We start from the raw sequence: 12,041 nt of genomic DNA, 5'->3' as shown, positions 1-12,041 counted from the left end.
TGTCGGCTAACTTCAGGATCATAATTTTTTTTTTTTTTTTTCGTTTCCACTCACAACTATCACAAGTAAAAAACTGCATTATTTGAATATGTAAAAATTGTAAAGAGGTCATCAATGCAGTTAGATTTAATATATTTTACGGCTGTAATATTTATATTTATTCTCCACATATTTAATTATAAGTCAATAAAATTGTTTAAGCATTAAAAGTGATGTTTATTTTTGACATTATCTAATAAGATTGATATTTATATAAACAATGAAGGAACACTTGCATCTAATTTTTTAAATTTATTATTACTATTATTATTAATATATCATTATTACATCTATTATTATTATAATTATAGTTATTATTAATATTATTATTAGTAGTAATATAATAAATGTTTTAAATATTAATGCGAATTTTTATTTATTTATTTATTAATCACCATTTACATTTTATTGTATTTTCATGCGATGCTTTGCATTATTCTCTTACTATTTCATTTATTCAATTACGCACATCATAATTATCTACATTTATATTTATATTATACAAGTTTATCAAAAACAAATTAATCAATCAATTTATTTATTTCTTTTTTACACTCATAAAAAAAAAGTATGAAATTTTTAAATAAATAAATATTTAATTTGAACGGGTGAATTAAAAAAAAAAACTAATTTATCAAACGTGAAACTTTTTGAGTGGAAATTTTATAAAAAAAAAAAAATATGAAATAAATTTTTATAGTAAGTACCGAAAATATAAATTTATAATCACATTTTATAAATATTGAAAATATTTTATCTGTAATGATTATAACGTAACCAATTCCTTTGACCATATTTAAATACGAGTGTGATTGTAGCTGACAATCGGCAATTTTTTTAAATTTGAAAAATAAGTGAATTAAATGTAAATAGAATAAAATTTAAAAAATGCGCATTTATAGAATTTAAAAATCAGTATGTACATTTTTTTTTTTTAGTTGTTTAATTCGTTTATTTGTAATTTAAAATTTGCCTCATATCTGCTACATTCACTCTCATATTTTAATCAATAATAATTATAAAAATATTCCTGAGAAAAAAAATATGTTGAGATAATTGAATCTCGTTGAACAAAATTAACAGTCGATCACATATTTTAAATACTTTTTATGTTGCGGCGCAAATAATTATTTTTTTTTTTTTATGGTGGGAACAGCGTGGGTGTTCAAAACATTGATTTGTTTCCTGCAGCACTAATTTTATTTATTATTATAATTATTATACTCAATAATTAATATGAAGGGGGTAGTTGTATTTATAATATATTTATATAATTATATAATATTAATATATCGCTAGGGTACATATTTACAGTTGGGTCTGCAAAGAGTAGAGGTGCTCATGTTTTTTTTAAACATTTTTTTTTTACTTTTTTTTTATTTTTTTTATTTTATATTGCAATATTTACTCATAGATAAAGATCATTATGTAATTTTTCTTAAGTCCTAAAAGTATTCGCAGGCAATATTTGCGGCTCCTCTTCTCCTAAATATTTATAATTTTTCACGTAACGCGGTCATTGTTATTATTTGATTAAATGTACAAAGATTTTACGTGCTCTGGCACCGATTACATAATATAATATAATATATATTTATATATATCACTAAATAGATCGTCATTTTATTAATAAGTGTCCACAGCACTATTAACTGATTCAATCTCGTAATAATTCCAGTACAGGCATATTATATATATCAACTATATTTACACACGTCACAAGAGAAAATAAATATTTCTCAACTCATTTCTTTCTTTTTCTTTACAATTTTATTTTTTTAAATTCGTAAAGTCTAAAATTTAATTATATCACGCAAACACATCGCCGTTAGTCGAAAATACTTGTAACACTCAAAAAATTGCACTTTATATGATTCCCATATTCTTGTAATCGTAGCCATATTGTTATTTTTTTTTTATTAATAACCTCATTGAGACTAAAGCAACAAGTCGTCATTGGTGTTGATACTAGACAATAATAAATTGTCTGAAGACGTCTCGCTTATAAGAACATTAACGGATAATCTCGGCTACGAAGGCTTTGATGTGGAATCTGGCTCGAGTTCCTGTTCATCAACAGACTCATCACCACTGGTTATATCTAGATCCTCATCCTCAGTATCTACCTTGGTACTAGTGACAGGCTCATTTTCATGTCACGGACTCCCTCCACCACCATCGGCTTCATTCCGATGCCCAGGCGTTAAACTTGGACTTGATCTTTTTTTAATGCTACTACTGCTACGTCTCTCTTGAAGTCCATTTACCATATTTTCAATTGATTTAAGTTCTCCAGTAGCTGAAGCTGATCCACTATTTGCAGTTGCATGCCCACCACCCGTGCCAGGAGTTGGAGATCCAGTTGGTGGTCTTGGTGGAGGTGATCTGGGACTGAGAGTTCGACTTCCGGGTGTTACTGTTTCAAAAGCCGAACCGTGTGATGGAGCAGGTAAAGTGTAAGGCGCAAATCGGTGTCCTTTAAGCTGATGAAGTGGACTCGTAAGAGGATGTGGATAATGACCGAATAAAGCTGTATGTTGACTGGCTGCCAAAGCAAGCTGGGCATTGAGTAGCATTCCTGGTGTTACACCACCATGAAGTCCTAGTGGATTTGGTGGTAGCAGTGGGCTATGTCCATGATAAAGTCCAGGTACTGGTGGATAAAAGTACGGTAACAAAGGTGGATGCAGTACAGGTGGTCCAACAGATACATCTGGCCTTGGACCTTCAGAAGTTGGTCCACCAGGTATTCCACCGCTTTCTGACCCCGAAGACTCACTGCCCTCTCCACGTTCACTCATTCTATCGTCTCGTTCCCTCGAGTGTTCACGTTCCCGATGATGTTGTGCCGGATGTGGTGTATCAGGTCCCACTACGTCCAGTAGTTTGTCATCATCATCCAACATATCATTTACTGAATTTGACGATCTACGTTTCTCTGGTGATGCTGGTGCGCCTGACGCTAATCGGGAAGTACCTCCAGAAACAGTCAACATCGCCTGTCTTCTGCAACAACGACTGAGAGTTAGCAATTGAGGATAAATTACTTCGACAATGTCGAATGCAAGTAATAATAAGAGACAATATTCATATAAATTAATAACATGGTAAAAGATAGAATAATAATAATATTTTTAGTCAGAAAAATTCTGTTTCTCAGACGTTTGAATCAGAGAGCTAGAGGGAAAAAGCATGGATTGTGACTTATGAAGTTGTTACGCGTAACGGTCACTATCGGCAAATAGTCGGTGAGTCGACGATGCAAACACACAACCGCTATAAAGCACGCACGATGAATTGTGGGTTTAGTTATCCTTACAACCTGTTTACGATGATAATAATAACTACGCTCATTTACTTGGTAGCGTACTTGAGTACCTAGAAGGAAAACTAAAGGATTTATGAGAGTCCAAGCTTCAGCAAATAGTGCCTCAAGCACTTAAGGTATTAAATTAATTATCTTAATCGTGCTGCGAACGCCTTTTCTATTCGCCTGGAAATGACGGCATGCCTTCAGGCAAAACTTTTTTCAATTTCGCGTCAATTACATGTGTCACGACCTCGCAATACTTAAGATATATTGTCACTGTTCTATTCGCGAAAGTTTTGTCTGATTTGTTTTTGATAGGATACTGTAAACAACTGTTTTTTTTTTTTCTTTATTTTAAGCAAAAAATTGTAAATCAAGTTTCTACTTTATGATATCACTTAAAAGAAAATTATTGAACAATTATTTTTATTGTCATTAAATAAATAATTTTCTTCTTTGAAAAAAGCATTATCATAAGTCATGATCAATCAACTACTTAAGTAATTCGAAAAATATCCGCGGTTTGAAAGTTTATATATTTATTCTATACAACGCGTAAAAGTACTAATCGGATCGCAATTTTCTACGCGTTATCTTTGGGTGATTAACTTGATCAAGTTCGCAAATAATTAATTTTGTTAAGAAAAGTTAAAAAAAAATTGTAAAATGCAGATTAAAGTTCGAACGATAAACTTGAAATTTCTTTCTTTTCAATCTACCCCATACGAAAATAAAATTAATTGTGATTAGAAGGATCTAAAGTATGCCTCGCAATTGAGATGTGCTCTCTTAAATTTGAAGCAGTGAAAATAGTGACTATTCACTGTCAACTAGTGAAAAGTATGCCACTATTCAAACAGTGGTATACTTTTCACTGGCAATAAGTGACTATTCACTGCCAAATAGTGATTGTCACGTGAATTTCACTGATTCGTTTTTAGAGAGTGCAAATTAAAAATTTTTGACTTAATTTAGAACTAAATTTTGCTATCAATCAATTTTTTGAATCTCTTCCATTCTGGCTGCTAAATAGCGTTTTTTATATTTATCATTTAAAATCTGGTTAATTATTAAATAATAATAACAATAAAAAAATTTAATAAAATATTAAAAGATATACAAGCGGTATATATTTTAAAGTAAATTAACTATATACTCATCTTGATGTCTAAATAAGTTAAATATATATAGTTAGAAGGCTATCGATTAAAAAATCATTTTAATGTCAGTATAGGATGATCCAGAGGGAAACTACACTATAGCTATAGCTAGGAATGGATAAAGCCAACCTTTTAATCACGAAGGTATTTCACACCTCTAACCATCGCAAATTGCAATCCTCCGTAGTTGTATACACAAAATACATGCACACATGTCTATATAACTCTATACATACATAGAGAACTTTGTAAAGTTTTAACTCACACGCGTTTGGGCAAACAAGCGGCTTGCATGCACGCCCCATCGTTAGTCCCGCATCACGATCATGCCAGAGTTTAATCTTACTCTCTCTCTGTCGTTATAGTGCTACAACTATTTATTTATTCTTTTTATTTTATTTTTTTTTATCCCTGCGGGCAAAGCGTCGATCGCACACGATAGACTTGTTCGTGTTTACGAACTGCGTGACGCCTCGACAGATCGATTACCGCGTTGACGATGGGACTCTAACTCTCAATGTTCTCTACTCTGCGTATAAGCACCCTTTTTTACCTCTGACTCTAAAAACTCTCTGATGTCCACCCACTATCACTAGTATAGATATAGATTTAGATTTAGTCTTTAGAGAAAACTAGCCAACATGAAAAATCGTGACTATATCGCATCATATACACGTGTGCAAAACTCTTAACTAGATACATCTGGTTCACTGATATTTTATTATATTTATCCACCCACGTAAAAGCAACAATTTATTTGTTTATATTAAATGCCAGTATGATAAGAAAAAACATTTTTTTTACAAATTTAGTCACACGGAAAAAAATAAACTTTAAAAATTACTGTTTGGAATAGGAAAGAAGTGACAACACGGAAAGAAATCAGTGAAAATTATGTTAAAAAATTTCTATAGACTTATGTAATGCAACTTTGTTTAATTTACATACTTGAATTATTTTTACGCTCTGATTACTGTAAAATTTTAAAAAATAAATTTTTTTTTTACAAATTAACGCTGTAATATTTAAATTTTTCATCTGGAAAAATATAAATAAGACCAAGTTTCACATGTAAATATGACATAGTTGTAATGCAATATTTATATATTTATTAAAAAAAAAAATTAAACTGTTCACAGTTAATTTTTGATAATTTCGAGTTTCAGATTTTTTTTTAATTGAAAATTTTTATTAATCAAATTTGCTTTTATTCGTGGATGGAAAATAACAATAAAATGATATTATGAGAACACAAATAAATTTATCTATATTTTTAAATTGACATATTTTTTCAGTAAACATTATATAAAATAAATCATGTAATTTAAATAACCTTCTTTCTGTAATCGTAACATAATTTTTTTTTTCCGTGCAAAAATTAATAATATGACATATTTTTAATGCATATATTATTTTCATCATTTTTATATTTCTTCCTTTAAAGCATTAAATATTACAATGATAGAATTACTATATTTAAAATGATGTACTCGCGCATGTCTCTTCGAAACCTGGAATATTATTTTCGCGGTTTCAAAGTTTCAAATGATATTTTTTAGTCAATCAAAAACTCAAGTTAAATTTTAAATTATAAAATTAATTATTCCAGATTATACTAATTTTATTACTAACAAATTTTAATAATCACAATTTAAGCTGGAACTTTTTCACACCCGGGTTCAAAAAGATTTATTTACGTTTCATTTTTCCACGCAATTATTGTAGTTGACTATTTTCCATATACATAACTTATTTTTCAAACATCATCAGTTTTGTAAGTTCTGATGATATAAATTGAAGACAAAGTATATAATATATATATATAAGACTCGGTTTTGTTACCCGACAAAGCGGATTACAAGCTCTCTTTCCCTAATACCGTATAATGCGATCAACGGGGTACATGAACGCCACGCATGTCTTCATTACACATATATATACTATTGATAAGATAGAGTGAGAAAATGAAAGAGTATATAAAAGTGAAAGAGATGATTTGCCAGTAGGTAGGTATATTTGCACTTTATGCGTACGAATCGATAGTACCTCGGTTCATATATGCTGTCTGCTGGGGAATGAAATACATATACTCTCCCTCATAAATAGTTTCAAGTTGTGACTACAAGCGTAACATTATGATAGACTTTTGACACTCCAATTATATTAGACAATGTCATTTGAATAATTAATTAAATAATGAATAACTAATTATTAACCAAAAATTACTCGTCATTTTATTTTTTCATCATTTTGTAATACAAAAAAAAAAAAAATCTTATTGTCATAAAACTTTTAAGAAGATTTGTTGAATACTTAAAAATGAATTTTTATAATAAAAAGATTTAAAATTTATTATGACGCGTCAGAGTAAAGATAAAATCTTTAAGGTCGCGTTTTTGTTAGAATCAACGCATTTGTGGTCTGCATGTTATGCCTGACACGTTCGTGTTAGAGGAAAAAGGGTGACAACGCCTTTGACACCGCAGGATTCGCTTGACTATTATTAGTATCATCGTCCACCCTCGGCGACCCCTCGTTGTGCGGAATTATAATCCACCCTTTCAGCGCTTGCGAAGACTAATACGACCCCTGATGGGGGTTCATTTTCAACATCATCTCACGATTGCCCTCAACGTTCACTAGCTTTACATTTATAGCTGCGACAAATTCAAGTAACGAGTGAAAAAGAATAATAAAGAAAGAAAGAATGATTTATAAAGTAGCTAATGTCGTATATATATGTAACTCTGATCTTTCGACCCTTTTTAGAACTCGGATTAGATAATGTTAGAGGGTTTAACCACCATCCCTTCTTTGATTTTAAATTCTGGACACACCTCTAAAAAAATTAAACTTCAAACCGCATTTATTTCTTTTTTATTTGTTTGTTTTTTACAAAATCATCAGAAATGATGAAAAAATAATAAATGTTATAATTAATTGACTATTGAAATAAATAATAAAGATTTTATGGATGCATTTAGCGAGTGTGTAATCTTTTTCGCGGACGATCAGACTCAAGAATGTTCTTTGTGTGTATAATAGCTCGTAGTGCTAATATAAAATTCAAAGCCGGCTTCAAGAGTGGCACCCTCAACGTTAACGATAGCACCGCCTCTGAACATCAGTATGCTAATCCGATGATTGGCTATGTTCCAACCTCATCCCTATACCACCTTGCTTTTGACCCTCGTGCTTTTTCATCCTTCCACTTTTTTATTAACGTCTTCGTACCATTTTTAACTTTTTAACACAACTTGCGTGTCTACTTTCCACACTTTTGAATTCTTTAATATATTTTTATCTCGATATATATATGCCCGCAGTTTTTTCTGACTAAAGCCATTCATTTTTTTTAAATCCTTTTACAACATTACGGCAAAATATCCATTTCAATATTTTGAATAAAAATTTAACTATTTTAAAAATCTATAAATGCACACCTTTATTAATTCTAAATATGAATGAAGCTTTATAGTTAAAAACATATCAACAAAAAATTTATTTTTATTGACTGCCAACTTGTGACTAAAAAAAATTTAATTGCTTTGAGTGACGGGCGCGTGGCGTTGCTTCCACTCTTTAGGGAGCAGACAGTAAGAATAGATAAAGATATCAACTAAGTGAATCTTTCAAACTATTTATAACTCATTTATTATAATTGAACGAATATTCAAATAATAGTTTTCAATAAAATTATATTATAGTTTTTTAAAGTTTATTTAAACAAAAAATTCATGTACAAATAGATCAACTGATGATATTAAAACAACGAAATTTTTTTTTACACACCTTGAGTGCAAACACGCTCAAAATACTCTATTGTCAAATCAAAATGAGTTATATCTGATCATTTTGCTCACGTTAAATCTGATAGTATCTAAAGTCAATTAAATCATAATAATCATATCGAAAAATTATTTTTTTGTATGTTGATCTTACATTTTCTGTATGTACGTCTGAACATGAGCAAGATAATTCACGAATGACACAGCGAATCAACTTAATTACTTTTTAAATAAATCCACAATTTCTTAGAATGGAATTATTTTGAATATCACTATTCTAATTCTCTTCGTTCAACTGTTGTTGCACTATACCAAAGCTGTCGTATATTTTCTGACCAACGGTTATATTTCAATTCCGACGTTCTACTGATGGCAAAAAACGGTCGTATCATATTAGCATGATGATAACATGTTTTTTTTTATTACTAATTGATGAAATAAAATTTTTTTTGTAAAAAAATGATGTGTAAATAAAGTTATAGCACGGAAATTTTATTGATACGCATTTTACTACATAGCATATCAATACATGGTTCCAATTATACATTGTTATTTCAACATGAAAATCTGAGGTGTGCATTTTTGGATTTTCGAAAAAAAAAAAAAATGATTGTTTGTGAAAATATTTGGCTCTTAAAGTACCCGGTGTATTAATTTTAAAATTCTTTAATTTTATTGATACTCACTAACACGATTTTGAGAAAGAAATGTTTAGTGCTCTAAATGCAAGAAAATATGCTGGACATATTTATGGCACTAATAAAAAGCGCTCTTATATATTGGCTAAAACAATTAATAATTAAAATGTATATTTGTATACAATAAGCCTTCGGGCTATAGCAGGGACTGTTCACTAAGTCTCCTCGCTGCACATTCGTGTATGTTATATGCATAATTAATGTTGATGTGTGAGGAAAATTCTATGCATAGTAAAGTTAATGCTATGAAAATCCACTTGAATTCTCTCTTATGGTATACAATATGACTTTAGTTAAATCGAAATAGGTTTCATTGAGCGTTTGACAGCGTGATATAACCACGACGATGTGGTAGCAATAGCCCCAAGGGGTGAATCGACATGAAGCCCATAAACTTGCAATATTGAATACAAATGGACGGATCATGACCCGTTAGAGGGTGCAAATGAGAATTCGAATACAAACCCCTTGACGGTTTTTTGGGGATCATCAACTGCTAGTTTAAATTTATTATTTTGTTACTGGGACTCACTTTAGAAAATCGTACATTATACAATACGGTTTTGCATTTCAATTATAAAGTATGTCAAACACAATTATACTTTCCATATATATATATTTTTGTATACATTGTTTATATTTATTGACGAAAAAAAAAACAATTATTTACATCGAATACAATTTTTTTCCAATTGTTCATCGAAATAAACTAGATATACTTTGATCGTGAGAAAAATAGTGATAAATAAATTACATTTGATTGAATTTAATAAATCCAACTTAAATTATTTATTTCTGTTTTGGAGTAAAATTGTTTTTTCGGAAGAAAAAAAAAATAATTTTATGTATAATTTAATTCATTACTCGTATGTACGGTTCGAGTAGAAAGAAAAAAAATATATAGAATAAAATTACGTAAGTTTTAGAAGCGATACTCACTTTTTTTCTCTTTTACCAGCTCCAGTATCTCGAAATCCTTTGGCAAATGGATTGTTGTCGATTTTCAACTGTGTTATCTGAAAAAAAAAAAAAAAATCACTTAGACCAAATTTTTCAAGAGAAAATTAAATTTTCATGTAAATTCGAGAAAAAATAATTTAGAACAAAGTCAATTTAATTGTTTTAAAGTTTCGATTTTCATCAAACTATTTAGATCTACTTGAATTCATTAAAACCTTTTAAGAGTTTAAATTAGCCTTTAAAAGTAATTTAATTAGGCAATTAATCAGGTGTCAATGAATTAAGCAATTTTTTTGGTGTTCTTAATAGGCATAACAAATTTCTAATTTTTTGTTTTAAATATCCCAATATTTACAGAGATGTTTCTAAAAAAGCAATCATAATTTTTTCTTAATAATTTTTTGGAATTTTTTTTTTTTTTTTCAAAATTAAAATTTATGGCAAAATTGATATCGGCTTTTATAACAATGTTTAAATAATATCTATAAAAAATTTGATACAAAAATATCGATTTGATTTTGAAACTGCATAAATCTACGTAAGTACACAAAAAAAGAGGATTTTTTAGCGCAAGAAATTTTCACTCGTCCGAAAAAATTTTTTGCATTAGAATTTGAAAAAATAATTTTATTGGGGAGAGAAAAAATTTTTCTGTGCAAAGAAATTTTTTCTCGTCCTAATAAGAAAATGTGTTTTTTTTTTCATTTCATAATGCAAAATATTTCTTGCGCCAAGAAATTATTTTTTTTCTGTGAAAACATATATCTTAATGTAATCAAAAAATTGTATCTACGCAAGTCCAATTATATTGTGAAATTTATGTCTCCGTAGAGCTAGAGTTATATCTTCCCAGACAATTAAATATATTATCATATTATTTGTAATTGATTCTGGACATTCTTTTATTATGATAATAAGAAATAGTATGAAAAATAATTAAAAATATTTTATGCAATAAAGTAACGGCCGATAATTTTAAATAAAAAAAAATTAAGGTAGTCTATTTTTTTATAATAATAACAGTTATTATCTTAACGTATCCAGCTGTCGTTATTAGTGATCGTAAAATAAGATTTACTTCACCAGTAAGTCGTAAACAAATATTGAAATTTTATTTTATACCGAAAAAAAAAATACTTGTAATTATGATATTTTATCAGACTATTTTTCAATTGCCAGATATAAAGGAAAGCAATTATTTTCAGATACATAAATTCTAACGGTGACCTTAACTTCAAAATATAATTTTATATTATTGCATTAAAAGTTATTTATTACTGAATAAATATTCAGTAGCATGACACCTTGTTACGTCATTAAGTGATAGTTTAAACACTAAATATTTATTCATAGAAATAGATTAGATAAGCAAATTAATGATTCTAAGAACGATTAAATGTATAATTGTCAAAAATAAATCATGTTCTCTTTTATATATATACACATTGATATCAAGTAGTTTTATATATTTTAAAAAGAATTTTTATTTTTAATAAAGTATAATCACGGTCATAATTTAAATTGAAATCTATAAAATGGCTGCAATAAAAAATAAGATAAATTAAGATGAAAGAAGCCGATCATAAAAAATAACATATACATATATCTATATAAATATATCTTAGAGCTATAAAAAATTGCAAAAATGTTTCATTGGAAAAATTTATAATTTCAAGTTATAAAAATAAACGAAAACAAAAACTAATTTAAATTAAAAATGAATAATTAACAATTTTTTTTTTTCAACGAATAGATAGAATCTACACCTTCTCGTTACAAGACCGCCGGTTAAATAATTATATTCTCGTTCACGTATTTGAATCTATGAAAAAACGTTTTGTGATTAAGCTGAGATCTTAAATATTGATAATAATAAATAGTTTATAGCCATCATTTTTTTCTATACGTAATATTGTAATTCGATAAAAAAAGAATTACTATTTATATCAGAAGCACAAAGGAAGAGAAAGATAGCGGTATAATTCGATATATATATATGCATGTATGTAAAGATGCATAAATATAAATTTATATTATTGCTATATATTTATTTCAATACAATCGATAAATTTATATTTATAGGCGT

The 12,041-nt window shown here is 28.5% G+C and overlaps 1 protein-coding gene across 6 annotated transcripts in view; it reads right to left on the bottom strand.

Annotated features, from left to right (window-relative positions):
* Positions 1-1,166: 1,166 nt before the first annotated feature.
* Positions 1,167-12,041, bottom strand: part of LOC130678689 (optomotor-blind protein-like) — an 81,248-nt gene continuing 70,373 nt past the window's right edge. For 5 of the 6 annotated variants that reach the window (XM_057486083.1, XM_057486079.1, XM_057486082.1 and 2 more), the window contains 2 exons: positions 9,935-10,011; positions 1,167-3,045 (listed from right to left, as the gene is read on the bottom strand). In XM_057486083.1, the coding sequence (XP_057342066.1) occupies positions 2,196-3,045; positions 9,935-10,011 (927 nt within the window). In that variant the 3' untranslated portion in view covers positions 1,167-2,195. The remainder of the gene's footprint in view (positions 3,046-9,934; positions 10,012-12,041) is intronic. The other variant, XM_057486081.1, reaches the window with a different exon arrangement.

Source organism: Microplitis mediator, chromosome 2 (genome assembly GCF_029852145.1).
Source record: "Microplitis mediator isolate UGA2020A chromosome 2, iyMicMedi2.1, whole genome shotgun sequence".
NCBI lineage: Eukaryota > Metazoa > Arthropoda > Insecta > Hymenoptera > Braconidae > Microplitis > Microplitis mediator.
The sequence above is the reverse complement of the archived record's forward strand: the minus strand, read 5'-3'. Positions and strand labels throughout refer to the sequence as shown.